This window comes from Lathamus discolor, chromosome 17 (assembly GCF_037157495.1).
Source record: "Lathamus discolor isolate bLatDis1 chromosome 17, bLatDis1.hap1, whole genome shotgun sequence".
NCBI lineage: Eukaryota > Metazoa > Chordata > Aves > Psittaciformes > Psittacidae > Lathamus > Lathamus discolor.
Window position 1 is genome coordinate 3,496,775 of NC_088900.1, and position 19,328 is coordinate 3,516,102.

The 19,328-nt window shown below is 53.6% G+C and overlaps 2 protein-coding genes and 1 long non-coding RNA gene across 5 annotated transcripts in view; 2 read left to right on the forward strand and 1 right to left on the reverse strand.

The window, feature by feature from the left end:
* Positions 1 to 1,260: 1,260 nt before the first annotated feature.
* SC5D (sterol-C5-desaturase) lies at positions 1,261 to 5,435 on the forward strand. The gene is made up of 5 exons (XM_065697380.1): positions 1,261 to 1,398; positions 2,008 to 2,225; positions 3,154 to 3,286; positions 3,719 to 3,819; positions 4,117 to 5,435. The coding sequence occupies exons 2-5, from the start codon at positions 2,016 to 2,018 to the stop codon at positions 4,540 to 4,542; spliced, it is 870 nt and encodes a 289-aa protein (XP_065553452.1). The 5' UTR covers positions 1,261 to 1,398; positions 2,008 to 2,015; the 3' UTR covers positions 4,543 to 5,435.
* LOC136023179 (uncharacterized) lies at positions 5,424 to 16,988 on the reverse strand. The gene is made up of 5 exons (XR_010616509.1): positions 16,894 to 16,988; positions 16,257 to 16,375; positions 15,168 to 15,254; positions 12,397 to 12,495; positions 5,424 to 5,484 (listed from the first exon to the last, which is right to left on the reverse strand). It is a non-coding gene; the product is annotated as an uncharacterized LOC136023179 (long non-coding RNA).
* Positions 9,250 to 19,328, forward strand: part of SORL1 (sortilin related receptor 1) — a 44,009-nt gene continuing 33,930 nt past the window's right edge. For 2 of the 3 annotated variants that reach the window (XM_065697375.1, XM_065697376.1), the window contains exons 1-4: positions 9,253 to 9,463; positions 17,538 to 17,654; positions 17,741 to 17,866; positions 18,286 to 18,447. In XM_065697375.1, the coding sequence (XP_065553447.1) occupies positions 9,296 to 9,463; positions 17,538 to 17,654; positions 17,741 to 17,866; positions 18,286 to 18,447 (573 nt within the window). In that variant the 5' untranslated portion in view covers positions 9,253 to 9,295. Of the gene's footprint in view, positions 9,464 to 17,537; positions 17,655 to 17,740; positions 17,867 to 18,285; positions 18,448 to 19,328 lie in introns of all 3 variants that reach the window. The other variant, XM_065697379.1, reaches the window with a different exon arrangement.

Consider the following 19,328-nt stretch of genomic DNA (forward strand, 5'->3'; position numbering starts at 1 on the left):
ACACACACCAAGATCTTTGAGTCCGACAATAAAACATCCTGCAGCACTTGATGACAGAAACCTCATGTAATTGTGGCACTCACCCCCCTTTACAGACATTGTTTGGAGCTTACAATGGGCCACGTACTGCCCAATCCATGTGTCCTGTTCAGCACCGCTACAAAAACCAACTCAGGCAAGTAAAGTTCCCCTTAGGAACCATAGTAGACCCTGTCCCTAAGGGCTCCTGTAAGACAACTGGCAGTATTCCTGCCCTTCTTCCTACATGATCACTGAACACTATCTTTTATTATCAAAGGATAATTAAGCTCTATAGAAAAAAATAGAATCACAAACTAATATATGGCAATATGGCAGCAGGCAACTGAAAGGTCAAGCTACTGTACCATCCTCCCATGACTGAAAACGGGCATTAACGCACCCATGCTTCTCCTCTATGTGAAACTTGGTAAAGGGAGGAGAAATCAACACTGCAGCTATTCTGTCAACACTAACAGCAATGGAAACGATTACAAATTCTTGCTTATAGGGCCTGCATGCCTCAGTTCAAATCACTGCCGTCTCGCTTACATCCTTATTCCTCAATCGCTGCTCACACAGGCAGAAAGCAGACATTGAGAACAGAATATTGTTCTGCAAAAAAACCCTGGAAATATGTGATGTTTTTTAAGCCTCTGCACAGACTTTGGCTCACCGTCTACAGACCTACCCATTCCAAATCATGCCTTGGGAAATTCCTTCACTTTGACTTGGCTTAATGCACATTCAAGTTTACGCTGTTATTTATCCCTACCATCAGAACAGACTGGTTTCTTAGCACACAACCCGTCACCCCACAGCCTCCCTATGGATCACAGGGCACACAGGTGTTTAGTAACATGAAATAAACCACCATCGACCCTACACAAGAAGGAGAAGCACGAAGCACACTGCAGAGCAGCAACACCCTCCCTCACCCAAAGCAGACAAAATGGACTTTGTTTTACACAACAAGGTGCATTCCAGGCCTTTGGAAATAAATACTGTGTACGCAACCACCTGCTTCGGTTATCATGGAATGGTTTCAGTTCGAAGGGTTGTTAAAGCTCATCTAGTTCCAAGGGGCAGGGACACCTTCCCCTGGAGCAGGTTGCTCCAAGCCCCGTCCAACCTGCCCCTGAACGCCGCCACCCTCACAGGGAAGAGCATCCCTATATCCCACCTCCTGTATCCCTTCGCTCTCCCTATGCACGTCACCGCCGTAGCCCCGCCCCTCCGCAACGTCACCGCCCCCGCCCGTGGCGAGAGCCGCTCTCGCCGCTGACGTCGCGTGGCGATACCGGGTGGCTCCGCCCCACCCGTCCCGTCCGGTCCCGTCCCGTTTCCCCCCGTCCGCCGCCGCGTCGGGACCCGCAGCAGGTACCGGGGGACCGGGGCATGGGGAAGGGGAGCCGGGGGGGGGGGGGGGGGGCACCCACGACGCGGGGCCGCCGGCACTGACACCGCGCCCGGACGCGTTTCCGCAGCCAAACACATCAATCCCCACCCCCTGCGCGGGTATCGCCCCCTCTCGCACCGGGACTCCCCGATGGGCGCTGCTGGAATCGCCCTAGAACCGACAGATGCTGCCATGGCCCCCCCCACCGTGTATCGTACGCTGGCCAAAAAGGGAGCCCCTGCTCCCCAAAGCCTGCACCGCTGCCACCCTTTCACCCGGATGGGACCCTGTCCTACACGCCGTAGGACACAGAAACAGGGGAGCCCATTCCTGTTGTGGGGTATAAAGACTATGGAAGATGCTGTATACCCCGCAACCTGCATCTCTCTGATACGCCTCACACACCTGGCTAAGGTACATGAGGCATGTGAGGACCTCCCTGCCACCACGCATGAGGCATCTAAGGGCTTCTCTGCCACCGTGATCTAACGCACTGCTCGGACCCGACCCCTCTAGCCCCATGGTTGACCAGGGGCTGCAGAGATGGGACACCTGCAGCCAGTCACACTGACCCTTTCTCTTTGCCACAGGAGCCACCATGGACCTGGTCCTGGCTGCTGCCGACCAGCACATCCTGACACCCTACGTGTACCCGTCCAGCTGGCCCGAAGGCGAGCCCTTCCGCCAGCTCCTCAGCCTCTTCGTCATCACCAACCTGGGAGCCCTCGCCCTCTACCTCCTCTTTGGCACCCTCAGCTACTACTTCATCTTTGACCATGAACTCAAGAAACATCCTCAGTTCCTAGAGGTGGGTGCACCCCAGTTCACCCCCCCCCAGCTTTTCTCCCATATATCAGCCCCTGCCCTGAACCGCTCACAAGATCATAGAATCACAGAATAGTTTGGGTTGGAAGGGACCTTAAAACTCATCTTGTTCCAAGCCCCTCCCAGGGGCAGGAAGGGCAAGGACACCTTCCACTAGACCAGGTTGCTCCAAACCCTGTCCATCCTAGCCTTGAACACTGCCAGCTTCTCTTGGCAACCTGTTCCAGCATTCGCCACCCCCATGGTAAAGAATGTGTTCCTAATATCTGATCTCAATCTTCCCTCTGTCAGTTTACAACTGTTCCCCCTTGTCCTGTCACTACGTGCCACCATTTCTCATGTATTTCGTACAGATTTCTTGTGGGCCCCCCTTTAGGTATTGGAAGAGTTTTACAAGGTCTCCCCTGAGCCTTTTCTTCTCCAGGCTCAACAAGCCCAGCTTAATCCCCTCCTCAACCTCCATACTGAGCCCCTAAAGACACTGAGACCAGCTCAGAGACCGCCCCTGACATAAGAGTCTGGCAGAGATGCCGGACTGCCCAGTCCTCCTCCTAAGGCTGGGACTGAACACTCCACTTGTGGGTCACCCCCTGCCCAGTAAACACCTGGCCCTACTGATACACTCGTCACGTCCCGCTCTGCACCATCAACAGCCACAGGCTGCCTCACTGCTCCCTCTGGTCCCCATCCATGCCCTCATTCGATCCTGACCATAAACAAGTACCACTTGCACAGAGCATTACACCCAGCACCCTGTCGTGCTGCGTGGCTATCCGCAAACAGGCAGCACACTGTGCCCCACACCACAGCACTGATACAATGAGGGGTGGGACATGGGGGCTCTGGGGTCTCTGCCCAGCTCCTGCCGTACCCTCGCCCCCCAACCGCTCTCTCCTGCCGCATCCTCACAGAACCAAGTGCAGCGGGAGATCACCTACGCGCTGCGCTCCCTGCCCTGGATCAGCGTGCCCACTGTCGCCCTGTTCTTCGCCGAGGTGCGGGGCTACAGCAAGCTCTATGACAACATCCAGGACTCCCCGTATGGTGAGCTGCTCCCCTGTGTCCCCAGCCAGGCCAGTGCTTTGGCTAGCAGCATGCCCCTGTTTCTCCTGATGACGATGCACCTTGTACGAGTCCAGAACTGTCCACCCGGGTATCTCCTGCCTCAAGCTGGTCCCATCTAGGAATCACAATCCCAAGTTCCCCTAAGGACAACATGAGGAAGTGCCCATCACCCCTGGCTCGGGGACAGCCTGATTGACGCATGTCCCCCACCACAAAACAAGGCCTTCACTTCCCTGGGTGCTGCTCCCCACAAACCAGTGCCTGGCTCACTTATCCCAAGTCCCGGGAGCCTGTCTGACCGTACCTCCTTGGTGGGACAGACCCCAATGCGGCTGACATGTGTCTCCCTGGCCCCTGCAGACCCCTGCTCCTCGCTGTCTTCTAGCACCCCTAACACTCCTGTTCCCCCAGGCTGGTCCGGTGTCTTCCTCAGCATGCTGTCCTTCCTATTCTTCACCGACATGGGCATCTACTGGATACACCGTGGTCTTCACCACAAACTGTTCTATAAGGTACAAGATGGGTCTGGTGGGTTCCAGACAAGAGCCCTCATCCCATTCCGGGGCCATGGCTAAGATGTTCCTCCTTGGGACCATGTGGAGGGGACAGTGGGGTTGGTGTGGCTGTAGGAAACATCGCCTCTCCTCTGTCCGCAATGCAGTGGGAACCAAAAGCCCATGAGGGTGTACATCTCTCTCCTGCACTTTGAGTGATGGCAGCCCCTGGGCAATGAGATGTCCCTGGCCAGAAAACCCCCTAAGAGAGGACACCATCAGCCTTGAGCACTGACAGTGTACTTCTCCCTGCAGCGCTTCCACAAGCCCCACCACCTCTGGAAGATTGCGACGCCTTTTGCCAGCCATGCTTTCCACCCCGTCGATGGCTTCATGCAGAGCCTGCCCTACCACATCTACCCCTTCCTCTTCCCCCTACACAAAGTCACCTACTTGGGCCTCTACATCTTCGTCAACGTCTGGACCATCTCCATTCACGATGGCGACTACCGCGTCCCTCGCCTCCTGCGGCACATCATCAACGGCTCGGCGCACCACACCGACCACCACTTGTACTTTGACTACAACTACGGGCAGTACTTCACCCTCTGGGACAAGATCGGTGGCTCCTACAAGAGCCCCACGGCCTTTGAGGGCAAAGGCCCCCATGATTACTTACGCAAGCTCCGAGAGAAAGAGCCGGGGGCACCCAATGGTGTCCCGGCTTCCAAAACTGAGTAGGCTTTCCCAGCCTATTCCCTCTCTGGGATGAGGTTTCCCGGCCGGATCTCATCCTGTTCCTCCCTGGCCTTGAGACTACTCTCCTATGGACAAAGAGCCCCTGTCCCTTGATGGTGTGACTGACACAGGATGATTCGTGGTGAGCACTCTAGCCTTCCCCTGCTCCCAAAACGGTGGAGTCCAGCCTCGCTCTACATTACAGACCTGCCCTGCTCCCCCTGTTCTGATTCAACTCCCTTTGGATCTCTGCTAAGGTCCCTTTAGTACCGTGCTGCTGCTTTACAAAAAGAACAATGGCACAGATAGAACAATAACATGGCACAAGCAGAACAAAAACATGCTCGCAGCAGGGTCTCCATTCGTGTGCGCTCCATGCCTTTGTCGCCGATCTGCCGCTGCCAACGCTGAGTCCGTTGGGATGGGGGCAGTTGAATCCAGCCGAATCAAGAGGCTGAAGATGCTGCTTTTTGTTTTTCTTTCTCATTTTGAGCTGTGTTTCGCGAAAAAAAGCCGCAAACACCAACCTTTTGGAATGATGTGGATCCTCCCCGTGGCTCCTCAGCGCGGCCTCAAGACGCAGCGTGATTCCTCAGTGCTCGACATGCTCTCATCCTTCTTCTCTCTTAGGGATGTCCTGCAGGGTGCTGGAGGGGTGCATCCTGGAAGCAGCATCCTGTAGGACAAAGAGAGGCATTGAGTCCTATGGGTCCCTAGGGCTCCCTGAGGACATTGGGTTTGGGGAAGGAGTAAGCGCGCAGAGGGAAGGAGTGGGGGCTGCTCTTGAGGGTTCGTGGCTGGTTTTTCTTCTTAACGCCCAATGTGCTTCCTGCTGAAACCCGGTCATTCCGCTTTTGGGTCTGACCTACATTCAATAAATCTTACTTGCCAACTTGGCTGTTGTATGGTCCCCTTTACTCTCGCTCCTGAAGCCATTCATGTCACCTGAAAAACAGAACATATAATATTCTATTATTAGAACAGAAATTAGAATAGAATTAGAATAGAAAACCAGAAAATATATCCAGACTGATGCAAAGCTGTGAGGATGGGCTGGAACTCCACCAGAGGCTGTTCACGTGCAGCACATGGGCAGTGCTGGAGTATAGGGCACATGTGTTTCCTTGGCATGGTACAGCCAGGCTCCTATGCCTGGTGAGCTCCCTCCAGGGTTCCAATGACACAAAACCCCTTAGAACAAAGGGGGTTCTGCTGTGCTCTACCTCAGCCATCCCACAGGCAAGATATGGCTCGAGGACACCCAACAGGATGAGGGATGCCTGTGCCACAAGAGAAACCCAGTAGCATCCCCATGCTGACCGCCCTGGGAGGTCCTGTTCTCCTGCTGGTGCAGTCCCCAGCCTGGGCCATGCTGTGCTTTCACCTCCCTGCACAGCTTGTTCTCCCCTAACCTGCACAGGGAACCCTGACCCCTGTTTGCTGATTAACTTGGAGCCCAGAGGAGTGACAAGGGTCAAGGCAAAGCCCACATCAATCACAGCAAACCACCACGCTAACCTTTCCCTAATATTCCCTAACATTTAGACCCTTGGGAAAAGCCTTAGGCTTTCTCATCACCCTGCCTTCATTAAGCCTAATGCACAGCAATGGGCTTGCCAACACCTAAAGTGTGCACAAAACCATTGCCGGGGTGGTCAGGCATACACCTTGGAGCAGAAAATCCCTAGGAAGACACTTGGGGAGTGAAGCAGCCAACAGCCAAACGCATTGTGCCTTTGGGACCCTGATGCTGCTGTTACCACAAGATGGAGATGTTGCTCGCAGCACACCAGCGGCAGGAGCTGCACCTGCACGGCCAGCCTTCCTCCTCCTTGCTGCCCCAGAAGCATGGGGCCCAGAGACAGGAAAGGTTTTGCTGTGGTGCAGGATGCATGAGGGGCATCCCGGAGCTGCCAGGCACTGCCTAAGGCACGGCTGGTTTGGGCTCACAAAGACAGCACACTACTGGCTTTGAATACCTTATCCTGGGTGGCTCTTTGGGAATGAGGGCTTAGAGCCTGTTAGTGCCGAGCGTATGCTAACGCCTTTGGATGTTTGTCAAGCACAAAGACAAGGGAAGGCACAGGGAAATCAACTGCAGTGGGGTGAGAGCATGCTCTGAGATTGCAGCTCCTTGTGCCAAGGTCACCAGGACTCTTAGACCTGTCAGACACAGGCACTGAAGGGCCCCTCTGCGGCTGTAACTCCCTGGGCTTAGGAGAAAACCTATCACACAAACCATAATAAGTAGTTTAGTTGCAGAGCAGATCTGCAAAAGCCCCAGGCATCCCCAGCAGGCATCCCCATTGCTTTAGCAAATGTCCCTTTCATACAGCATCATCAAGGGCCCTTTTTACCAGGGGAGATGTGCCCTCATCCTTCCCACATAAACCAGAACAAAAGCAAACTACCAGCCCTGCTCAGAGACCTGCCCACTGGACACACACCTCGGTTTGCTCACGGGCTCTCATCCCCGGCATCCCCGCTTGTTGGGGCTCAGATCAGGCTGTTTAAACACTCCCCAGTTCCAGCAACGTGGAATGCATCCTATCCCCAGTCTCACTGGGGCTCTGCGGGGGCTGCTGTTCTGGCCCCCGTGGTCCTTTAAACCCTCCAAAACCTCTAGAGCTGCACCAGGGAAAGGTGAATGGGAGAGGGGAAGGAAAGGCGGGGGGGGCCAGGGGCTCCTCGCCTTGCTCTTGGAGTTCACAGTATTTGCTGCTGATGAAATCCAGATGGACCTTCAAATCCAACTCTGCTCTGCTCCCCCTCCCCTCTACAGCAGGAGCCTTTTTCTTCTCAAGAAACAAAAAAATACCTTGGCAAAGGAAACGTGTGTTTCCCTGCGCACAGAAAGAGCTATTCATCTGCTAGCATTTACCAGCGCTGCATTCACCCAAGCACTCCTTGATACCACTCTTTCCCTTGCAGCCACCACAGGGACCTGGCACAGGGAGTCCCAAGGCAGGAACAGGGACCATTCTCAGCTCCATTGCTTGGAGCTGAGGCCAGGAGGAGGATGCTGAACCCACCACTCATCAAGTTCCTCCCTTTACAAAGCGCAGACAAAGCCAGTTGCTAATTTCTTACTATTTCTTATCCTATCCTCGCACTATTCCCGGGTTTTGGGAGGATTTCCCAAAGAACAGTCATTTCATGTGCAATGGGATGGACACCCGGACATGGCAGTGCTTTCGGGAATGATGCCGTGGCCTTTTTGGGTGCCTCTCAGCTGCCCACTCCAGAGTGAAACTGGGATTCCTATGCAATAAAACTCCCTCTGCCCTTACCCATGGTGACCTCCAATCCTCTGGAGGGACGTTACACTGAGCGAAGACCGCTAAAAGCTTTATTAGGAGGGCTTCTAATTGTATTGACTCGGTAATTGAAATGCATTAACTAGGTTTCTAGGTGAAAGCACCTCAGGGAAAGCACTGGACAATGTTTCTGCTGTTAAAGCAAGTGAAGGAAGGGGGAGCGAGACTGCCTTGGTGCTATCCATGGGACTTAGAAACTCCCATTCCTTCACTGCTGGGTCACATCCATTGTCTTTGAAGTGTTAGAAATCCCAGGACAGCAGCACTCGCCTTCCAAGTATGCCCAGGAAGATGGCAGAAACTGAGAGCTCCGAGACTACCAGGACCGTAACAGGGGGAAGTCTGTCACCATAACCTGGGAAATCTCCCTTTGACATCCACCTATGCCTTCATTTTCCATCCAAATGCAGGCACAGCTCTTCATTGCACCCAAACCATCATTCCCAACAGCAAGGACCCAAGCCTGGTCTGCCTACCAAGCTGTCCCACCAGTAGGTCCCTCACTAGCCTCTTCTTCTCGCATCCTTGCAAGGAGCCTGACACCGTGGCAGTGCTCTGCAAAGACTGCACACAAAGCATTACTGTTGACCCACAGGATAATCTCCCTGATGCATTTGGACCACACAGACTGCACACACCTTTGGCTATAGGAAACAGACGCCTCTACTGGCTGCTCTCCTTTACCATGACACATAAGACATAGCAAGGAGCATCAAACCAATGCACAGAAGACCATCGCTGCCCCAGTTGCATGACTGTGCAAGGCTGGGGGATGTTTAAAATCAATGGGGGGCTTCTTTGGAAGAGAAATTAAACTACCAGAGAAACAGATCAGAAGCTGACCTGGAGAAAGCAGAGGGACCAGTTACACTGCTGTGAGCAGGACCTGGGGGAATGAGCAGCACAGAGCTTCCAGGAGGCTGGAAAGGGTTCCAAACCACAAGCCAAGCAGATCCTGAACCCTTAAACCTCAGCCTGGATGCTTGCACAGATAATCACACCACTTCCCACTGATGCTGGGATGCTTCAGGCCTATGGCTGAGGGCCGCGCTCTGCTGGGGAGGAAAAGTGCAGCTTGGCTCTTTTGGGGGAGGGCGGGACGAAAACCTCACGCATCCCCATAGCAGGAAGATGCTGCGATGCTTTTGACGCGTTTTCTTTGAGTTTATTCCTTTGCCTTCTCCTGCAATTTGCCTCCGTCTCTCGTCATTCCGCTTGGCGTCATTCCAACCCCGTCCTTTCCCTGTACCTCGCTCGGGTCCCGAGCATCCCCCGAGGGGGGCGCAGCGCCCTGTTCCGGGGAGGGGACCCCGCGGGGAAGGTGGCGGAGGGCGGGGGGGGAGCGGCTCCGCTGCCCATTGCACATTCTCTCCGGGCGGCGGCGCGGCGGCTCCGCTCCGCTCCGCCCGGCCCCGGCCGCGGCCCCCGGCGGCTCGAACATGGCGACGCGGAGCAGCGACGGGGAGCGCCGGGCCGGGCCGTTCCCCCTCCGCCTCCCGCTGCCGGTGCTACTGCTGCTGCTGCTGGCGGCGGGCGGGCACCCCTCGCTGCTGCCGCAGCCGCCGCACGCCGACCCCGCGCCGCAGCCCATCCAGGTGTACGGGCAGGTGAGACGCGAAGGGGATGGGGGCACCGGGCGCGGTACCCGCGGGGAACCGGGGGTCGCAGCGGCGGAGGATGGAGCGGGTCCCCCATAGGGATGCCCGGCGGGGGGGTCGCTGCCCCGTTCGAAGCGCAGCGCTGATCCCTGACCACCTCGCTTCCCACCTCGCTTCTTCGTTTCTCCCAGAGCCTTCCCCCAAAGTAGTGGCACTGCTCAGGTTTGCGGGTTGGATTCCAGGGCTCATTTCCAGCGGTAGATGCCGGGTGGCCAAGGGCATGCGCTAGGGAAATGGGCCAGGGTGTCCCCTCTGCTGGTTCTCCCGATGGGAAGCGATTCCCTGCGGCGGGCGGTGGGCAGCAGCTCCTCACCTAGGGATGCTCGTGGTGAGCATCTCTATGCTCAGGAGCTGGGCAGAGGGGAAGGTGGCTGGTGGAAGAGGCACCGTGACCTTCTCCTTAAGAAGGGCTCCTCCACTGCGTTTATAATCCATCCTCTACTGCTCCTTGAGCAAGAGGGGGAGAGGACTTGCTCGTCAGAAAAAAAACCCATAGAAACTGCTGTTTCTAAAAGTATCTGTCCATGGCAGGGGGGTTGGAACTAGATGATCTTGAGGTCCTTTCCAACCCTAACTATTCTATGATTCTATGATTCTATCCCTTCCTGGGCTTGATTCCTTGGCAAGTTTTGCTGGCAGGACCATAAAGGCTCCCCCTTGCCCTCCCTTTTCCACACAACCATCACTTTAGGGGTGATAAGGAATTACACTCGAGCTGCCCAGGTGCCCTGCAATGGAAAGATTCAGCCTTAAAGGTTCTGCCTCACTTGCTTATGCTGCCTGTCATGTGTCTGAAAGGCTGCTAGAGGGGGGACACGGGGACACCAGCCCACAGAGGAACATCTGCATTTACCTCCTTAGTTAGCACTTTCCTTTCTGGGCGCCCTATGATTTCCCCTTTTTGTTACTTGTAGGATGAGAAAGAGCCGGCTGTGAGGCAGGGCTGGCTCCAGAGCTGCTCGAGGGGCACACAAGGGTGCTGCTCCTAAAGCCCTGCCCTCATTCCCCCATTTAGAGGACAGAAAAAGCTGCTCCTCCTTGCTTTGAAAATCTGCTTCGCCTCCTCTTCTACCTCCTCAACATTTGGCTGGGTTTAGCATAACGCAGCTACCCCATTTTAGAACAAACACGGCACTTGTTTCTCATCCACAGCAAGACATTTGTGGCACTTCCCCTTCTGTCTCCCCGTGGCTTTCATCTAAGCCACCTGCCCGGGTCAGGTAAAGAGCAGCCCCTATTGCTTGGTCATACAGCTGCAGCTAAAAGGCAGTGCAGTAACCTTGGTGCTATCCACAACAGAACTAATAGGAAGCAGTTCAACAGTTTGCCACTGTTTGGTCTTTCCTTGTTGCCTTGAGCTTTCAGAGGGGATTTGCTCAGAGAACAGAGTCACACTCACTGGTGGCATGGCAGATGGCTTCAAGGCTAGTTTATAAAACCTGGTCCTTCTGCTGCTTCAGGATGGGATGTACAAGTTTTAAAGCCCGGGTCCTTCATGTCACCAGGAAGAGTTTATTGGCACTAAACAACAGTGCTTTAAATCACGGTCTGCTTTCATAAAAGGGACAAGAGGGAGCCTGTGTGTCCTAGCCCCTGTACAGATCTGATCGCACGGAGATACTAACACCTAGGAAGCCAGAAAGCTGTGCACACGATGCTGAGGGGTTTCACAGCTTGTCACAAGCATCTAATGATCCCCAAGTGCTCTGCTCACTGGGACCAGAAAATCGTGCAGTCAAAAAGCGGCCCTGTATCAGGGACATCATGATAAGCAGCAATGCTTGGACCGAGCATCCTAGTGCCGTGCTACTGCAGTCCCTTATCTGGGCCACATCCTGCTCCTGTGCATTTGGCAGGTTGTTTGGCCATATGCTACGTGCTGGCTCGTGCCCTCAAATTCCCTGCCCTTCCCCAGCTCTCGACTGTGGTCTCAATACAGCCTCATAGCACAGCTTAGAGCCCAGCCTAGCGCTGAGGTAGAGGAAAGCACAGTGCAGGAGGTTGGTGCTGCCTGTCGCTACCATGGGTGATGATGCCGGGGGACCAGAGCAAGAGGGAAGGATGCCTCACACAAGCCAGAAGCAAGGAGAGGAAGAAAGTCCAAACCCTTGGGGCTCCTCAGGAGCCAAACACAGTCAGTAACAGGCTCACAGCCCTCATGCCATAGACACCAAAGACATATGATTCCTCGTCCAGATCCTCACCATAGATCACATCCTTGCCGGGCAGGCTTCCACAGCTTGCATGTGTGGCAAAACTTTCTGGGAACCTCAAGGATAAGATGCCCAGCAGCATAAACCCCTGTGCCTTTGTAGCTTTACCTCTGCTTTTCTCACTCCAAAAGCACCAGCAACCAAGACACCAAACACAGGATTCCAGATACCATCAGCTTTGAGACAGAGCGCGTTTTGTTCCCTTGCACAGCCCTCACTTCTACGGGACTCTTGGCGAGCGTTACAGGGGACAGACCGGCACAAAGCAAGCACTCACACGAGACAGGTCTTTCCTAGGCTGCCACTGACAGCAGAGAGGCATCCTCATGGCAAGACAAATGCTGCCCACACCCCCCAGGTTCAGCAGCACTCCCCAAACCCCTTCCAGCAGCCACAGCACCACACATGCCCTCCTTTTCCTGTCACAGGCCCCTGAATACCAAGGCTGCAGCTCACCTTCCAGTCCTTCGGCAGCCTCCATGCTCTTGCCTACACATCCCTACTCAGACCTGGCTAAGGGTACTTGGCTCCAGGATTTTGTATTTCCGGGGAACATCCTGTAAATCCTGTCCTCTTTTGGGGAAAACCAGCCATAAACCACATCACCTGCAAGGACTTCACCTAATGCAATAGAGAAGGAAAAGAAAAGCAGCCACTTGGGCTGCCTACCTGTGTGCTGGGCTGAAGCATCTTCGGTGCCCATAAGGCTGGGGTCCAGCGAGTGTCATATCGTAGCTAGAGCAGGAGGCCAGCCTCTGTCTGCCAGTCCTGAGAGGCAAGAGAGAGAATCACAGTTACAGAGAGCATTTACACTGCTGGGCTGCAAATACACATGTACAGGTCTAACCTTTATATGCAGACAGCCCTTTCCCTTCTTTGGAAAGGGCTTATCTGAAACCTCCCCAAAAACCATGCAACTCACAAGAAATCTTTGCCTTAAACCATGCTGAGACTAAAGGCATCTTAGATGTAACCCCTGGATGCTCCTGCAGCAGCCAGATCACCCTCTGTTTTGCTGCTGTGAGGCCTTGAGACTGGCCTTCACCTCTGTGCCTCCCCATCCACTGAACCAGCATTATTGCCTGCCCTAACAACCAGCTCATCTCCTTCCCCTTCTGGGGCAATCTACTTCATTGCTCTCAAGCTTCTTGTTTCCTGGTGACATCCAAACCTGCCTTCGATGGAAAGGACAAGGGATGGGTCGTGTTGGCAGACTACCCTAAAACACTGTGAGTTTATGGTCAGGATAAAGCCTGAGCGGAGTGAGCTGAAGCTTCTCTTCTTCTGAGGCCATTAGAACATCCCAGGTAGGGAGCCCAACTTAGCTCCCTTCCCTCACAACCTGCAAACTGTCAAAGAGCCTTTCTTCTTTCAGAGAAGGAGAGAAGTGCAGGGCAAATGCCATCCAGCTATGTGAATGGACACATCAATCGCTGCGTTGGAACTGAACCGTACTTAATTTTGACCTAGTTTGCCAGCCTGGCAGAGACCTTCCCACATTAGACTTTAGATGATGGAGGTGCACTGGGTGGTGATGGCATGTCCTAGCAAAGGGCTGAGGAGGAGACTCCCCAGCCTTTTCATCCTTCCTCACGTTGGCAGATAGCCCTTCCCATCACTGCATCTGCCCCTTTGACAGCCGCCCTGCGAAGGTTCCCAGCTCCTGGCACTCGCTTTTGTGCCTGAGCTTGCCAGGAGAGACAGGTCTTTGGAAGCTACACAATTCGTGCTCCTGGCGGGGTAGCAGCCAGGAGAGGTATTTGTGGGTTTATCCATTGTTTTCCCTTCAGCAGGTTCCTCTCGGATCCTGCTGTTGGACTAAGCAAGCGTTGCAGTGTCCCAGGGGCATCGCTTAAGCTTCTGTAGCTGTAATAACCAGCTCATGGCACGCTTCACCGGCAGCGCTTTAGACCTTTTCTGCTGCTTTCCTCCGTGCCTTAGTTAGGGGGGAGTGATTTTCAGCAGCACTTACCCAAATTTACCAGGGCAACCTCAATTCTCTGTCATCCCCCAGTCTCTGGGACCCTCTCATTTCTGGGGTAAACAGGACTCATGCCTCAACCCCATCTCCTCCCTCCTTCCTCCTTAGAAACAACAGCTAACAGAGAGCTCTGCTGCTGGTAGCAGAGAGAAAACAGCCTTGCAAAGCAGATGATTTCAGTATTAACAAAATTAACATGGGCCTGGCACTCTGTGAAATGAGTCACCCGTGTTTCATATCAATGATTTCAGACCCTGGCATTTTCAGTCCAAGCCACAAGCAGCGCTATGGCAGGCACAGCCTGTGTTTTCAAATACCACGGCAGGGCTAGAAGCAGATGCTCGGGAGCAGAGCAGAAGGTACAGTAATGAAGCTTTAGTGGGAGCGCGGCGTGCCGGGAATGCAGCAGCCACCCATGACACTCGACTATCCGTGATGCCAGGCTATTGCGTAAGCCTTGCCGGGGGGAGCAGAGGAAACCGGGACGCAAAGGCCCGGCACTTGTCCACTGCGGCTTCCAGCGAGCTGGAATGATGAGGAGCCTGGTGAGAGCACCATTCCTTTTAACTAACCGAGCTGCGGCTTCACTTCTTACTCCTATTGGCAATAGCTTTCTTCAGCTCCATCCTCACTCCCCTGGCTATTGGGTACCAAATGTTTAGCTGATTCCCCTTCCACAAGCATCTCCTGACAGCCTTCAAGCCAAGATTTGAGTTGTTGGCTAAACATTGATAGTTCCAACAGCCACTCATCACCACGCAGACGCATTGCTCTGCAATGCCCTCACTTATCAAGCCTTAATAATAACCCATTAACTACTCAGAAATCTCCTAGGCACTTTTTGTAGGCATCCCATCTCCACTTGCATAACCAGGACAAGAAAACACATAAATGATCCTCAGGTCTCTTTGTTCTGCACACCCCTGATTTTACAGCATTGAGCCTCAGTCCCTGTCAGTCGCACTGCGTCACCTCCTGATTAATAGCAAGCGCCTGGGTCGAGCTGCGGTCCAAGTCCTATAGCTAGAACATTAATCCTCAACAGAGCAAACCCATCGACACACACAGTTAGCTTCCAAGCCCACTCAGCACCGAGAACAGCCCCTAATGCTGTCCCGACACTTGTCGCTGCGCACGGGTGCAAAGCACTGTTACAAGTCACTAATATAGCTGCTTGCAGTTCATCACAGCTAATGGTGTGATTTCTGCATGGGGATGTTAATGCTTCCCACGCAGAGCATCTTGACCTCACTGGTGGCTCAAAGGCTCATATATAGAGTCCTTCAGTGATGGAAAGTGCCTGAGATGCAGCCGTAAGAGCAGCTATAGTGAGGTACCCTACCCATTCTCATTGCCTCAGTAGGGCAAGGCAGTGCTATTGTCTCAGCAGAGTACCACACATCCAGGCAACATTCCCTCTCCCAGCCCGGGTTGGGTTGAGCCACAAGGGAGCTCTTACCTGCTCTGGGGTGTGCTCCATGGCACAGCAGCTCCAGGGGCTATGTTCTCTCCTTATTTTTGCAGGGGATTAAGTTATTGGAAGATACTGTTAACAAAAATATCATTATCTAGTTGTGAGCAAAGCTAGCAGCATTAACTACATTAACTAGAGCTACTAACAGCCTCTGCTAGGTCTTGGCTCCAGTTCTCCCCTCCTGGACTTCATTTGGCACCTTGCATATTAGGAGGACAAATTAGAATTTCATGCATATTTCATATACACTTAATCGCTTGGCAAAGACCAAAGCACTTCCCCATTAAGAGGAGTTTATGCTAAATGATGTTTCTGTTAGGTACCAGCCATTGCCCTTTCATAGGTTAAACCAGTTCCCGACAAAGGTTTCCCCTGTTAGGGGAGGTAGGGAAGTCTAGAACAGTGAGCTCCTACCAAACAAACCTTATCCCAGCAAGCAGGGCAGGGTTACTCGTGTTGGGGATACCTACAGCCTTATTGCAAAGCTAGGGCACAAAAAGCATCCTGGTCAATGAGACATCAAGTGCTTTCCACTTGGGGCACAATGCCCCACGTGTCCTTTGCTGGATAGCAAAGACTTGGGCTCCTGTTTGTGGCTCCCCACATTTGGGTCCCCACAAAGCCCCAAAGGGCCATAGCAGGGCTGCTGGTTGTGGTGTCCTGCACCAGGAACAGGCAGACACTAATGCGCGAGGCTCCTAAACCTGACAAACTGCTGCATGAGCCCTTCATGGGGAGTAAGGGAGACTTACAGCATAAGGCATCCTTCTGTTGTCTTCTCTGTCTTTACTAAGGCACGCTCCAGCAGTCTTCAGCTACTCCAAAACATCCTGCTGAGCACAGTCCCTATGTACTCAGTGCTGCTTTTTGTTCCTCCCTCCTAACAGAGAGCCAAACCTTGCTCAGCCTCAGTTTGGCCTTTATATAGGGGCTCTGCCTTAATTAGGCTGCCTAAAGTCATATGGCTAATGAATAAGGAGGCTCAGCTGGCTCCTCCAAGCCCAAACAGGTGCCCCTGGCCTTTGGATTGACACAAGTGTCCCTGCTCTGAGAAGACATCGCCCCGGGGCTTACCACGTCTTTTAGGCCATGGGGGGAAAAGCTGTAGAGCTTTATTGCTGAGCTTAAAGCAAGATGCAGGCAGGAGTCTCCTGTGGTTTTCAGGTTCTGAAGCTGTCCTAGTGCTGGATTTCCTGTAGAGAACAAAAATGCAAAGTGCTACCGAAAGAGCGATGTAGGAGATAACAGATGGGGTTATTCTGCTTTTAAAGGACAGGAGGGTGATTGGAGCTGGGAGCTGCTCTGGATTTCAGAGCCGAAGCTGTCTCTACGGGCATCAGCAATTCCTTCTCCGCCGTGTTCCCCTGCATCCTCAAACAGCATCGCTGCTTCATTTTCCAGCGGGCACGCAAGGCTACTGCTGGCTTGCTTTGTAGCTGCTGCTGCCTGACCTAAATCTCTGCTGTGTTTGCTATCTGGGTACTACAGCGTGGTTTGCATGGTGGGGGGGTCTCTGGCCAGGCAGGCAGAGTGTAGCTCAGAGCCCTGGGGGGGTTGATTAATTCTCCCCCCCTCCATATGAACCTATTGCATAAGAGGGATTTGAGGGCTTCTGCTTCACTTGCACCCCTCTCTCTTCCAGAATAAAGACCTTGTTTTTCCCAAGCATTTTACTTGCTGGTCACTGGTGGAGGTTAAATCAGCCTCTTACCTTGTTGATCCTGGGGTCAGCAGGAGCCACAGGGTACCAGGCCTAAGGAAGGCTTAGCCCTGTATTCTTACAGCTTCCCATGAGCTTAGGAGTCACCAGCCATCGGCTGAGCTGCAGCTATAGCGGTATGCAGGGGCTCAGGCGTGCACATCCGTGGCTGAGCTATGGCCACTGCTTGCACATCCCTGCTTGCTGGTCACGGTTACTACAGGCTTGCCCAGAGGCTCTTGCACCCTCAGCTCCTGCCACAGTGGTGCTGAGATAGCTTCGCCATCAAAAGTGGTCCTTCATGACTGGTGCTGATACAGCGCTGCCAGATACAGTGCGCACACAGGGGATAACGGGATTGTGTATGGCTGCATTTGTGTTGGAAACCAGCACGTCCTTCAGGGTACAGAAGAAGTTGCTGCAGAACTGCTTCCCTGTGGCCCTTCACCTAGTTAGCCTGGATTTGAAAGCACATCTCTGTCCTTGCCTTTAGTTTTCACTCTCACATCTCCCGAATCCTGTTTCTATAAAGGGAAAACTAGCGCGCATATTGCCAACGCGCTCATGAAAGATGCTGCTTTACGTGGGGCCTTGCTGGAACACCACCGTGTGGTGTGGAGCTGGGGCTCAGGGAGCCCTTCTCCTTGGTGTTACAGGTCAGCCTTAACGATTCCCACAATCAGATGGTCGTTCACTGGGCTGGAGAGAAGAGCAACGTGATCGTGGCCTTGGCCAGAGACAGCCTGTCTTTGCTGGGTCCTAAAAACAGCGATGTAAGTAATGCAACCCGGTGCTGCCCTGGGGTTCTGCTCTGCTGCTGTAGCAGGCACGGTGTCACTGCGGGGCTTCTCCTTTGCAGGTTTACGTATCTTACGACTATGGGAAGAGTTTTAAGAAGATTTCGGAGAGGTTCGGCTTCAGCACGGGGAACAGCAGCGAGGTGGCCATAGCTCAGTTCTACCACAGCCCAGCTGACAACAAGAGGGTGAGGATGCTGCAAGGCAGGGCCACTTTATTGCCACCAACAGCACAAACGCACGTGGTCCTCGGTGCCACGGTGGCAGTGCCCATAGCAGTATAGCTGCTCCTTGGTGTGGGAGGAGTATCTGTAAAGGTATCACAGAGTAACTGCATCCTTAACAACTCATCCCTATAGAGTGACAAGCTGTGTTGCCATCACTAGCGTTGTTACAGAGCTACAGACACAAATGTTAATTCAGGCTTTATCTATCTACACCAAGGTCACCTTTCTCCTGGCAGGCAAATTCCTTTCTTCCAGAGTTTGCCCTCCCAAAGGCTCCCCTGGGATGCGTGCCTTTGTTATTGCTAGCCTGAGCTCCGCTCTGACCTCCTGGAGCCTGACAGCCTGCTCTCCTTCTTCCTTGCTGGTCCTTCTCTTCCCAGTATATCTTTGTGGATGCCTTTGTCCCGTACCTCTGGATCACCACCGACTTCTGCAGCACTATCCAGGGCTTCTCGATCCCCTTCAGAGCTGCAGACCTCCTCCTGCACAGCAGGAACCCCAACCTCCTCTTGGGCTTCGACAGGTCTCATCCTAAGAAACAGGTGAGCACTTCTGTTTAGATGGGAGCGCCAGCATCCTGCCTCTACCGTGGCATTCCCCCAGGCCCCATAGACCTTACAGTGAGCCAAGAGCCACCCTGCCCTATGCCAGCACCATGTGGGTTCATGCTTTGACTGTGCAGGGTGTCTGATCTCAGACTGCTGCATGCAGAGCTGTCCCACATTGGCCAAGACACCCATTTCCTGCAGGTCAGTCTGGTTTCTGACCTCTGCAGCAGTGAGTTTGTAGTACCTGTAGCATGGCTTCCTTAAAGATTTCCTCTCCCTTTTCCTTTGTTTATTCTGGTCCATCCACACTGCTCCTGGCTGTATCGATCTCCCCAACTACTGCAGTTGTAACTCGCCACGGAGTGCTGGCACTGAGGCAGGACTGACCTCTGCAGTATTTCATGTGGGCATGTGGTTTGGCTTTGGGTCTTGCATAACAAATTGCTTCTTGAAAACAAACACTTTCTGTTTTTTCCCCTGGAGCTATTGGGCAAAGATGGTAAATAATTACAACATCGCCAGATAGACCCAGGGAACTTAAGCAAAACAAGCATCCCCCAACGTGTGAATGGGGATGCATACAGTCTGTAGTGTTTGCAGGTGCGTGCTGGGTGCCACTGATGCCTTCCAAAGGGGATGGAGCTGGCTAGAAGCAATACCTTCCCTGCTGGACTGGCTGTTGAGGCTGGAGTCTGGCTGCCCATATCCATGTACCTGCGAAACAGAGGCAAAAATCGCAGCTGGGGTGCCACCATCGTGCTTGGTTTCAGGGACACCTTTGAGGGACAGGATCAGCAGGGGAGCTGATGTGCCTGCGGGCGGGTGTGTTCATTGCTGCTGCTCTCCTTGGTGCAGTGGAAGATGCTATCTCTCCT

What these genes read in the sequence shown, in the direction of transcription:
- SC5D (XM_065697380.1), top strand. Translation starts at nt 2,016, where the DNA reads ATGGACCTGGTCCTGGCTGCTGCCGACCAGCACATCCTGACACCCTAC. An exon ending in AACATCCTCAGTTCCTAGAG is followed by an intron (nt 2,226 to 3,153) that starts GTGGGTGCACCC and finishes GCATCCTCACAG; the next exon opens with AACCAAGTGCAGCGGGAGAT. An exon ending in CATCCAGGACTCCCCGTATG is followed by an intron (nt 3,287 to 3,718) that starts GTGAGCTGCTCC and finishes CTGTTCCCCCAG; the next exon opens with GCTGGTCCGGTGTCTTCCTC.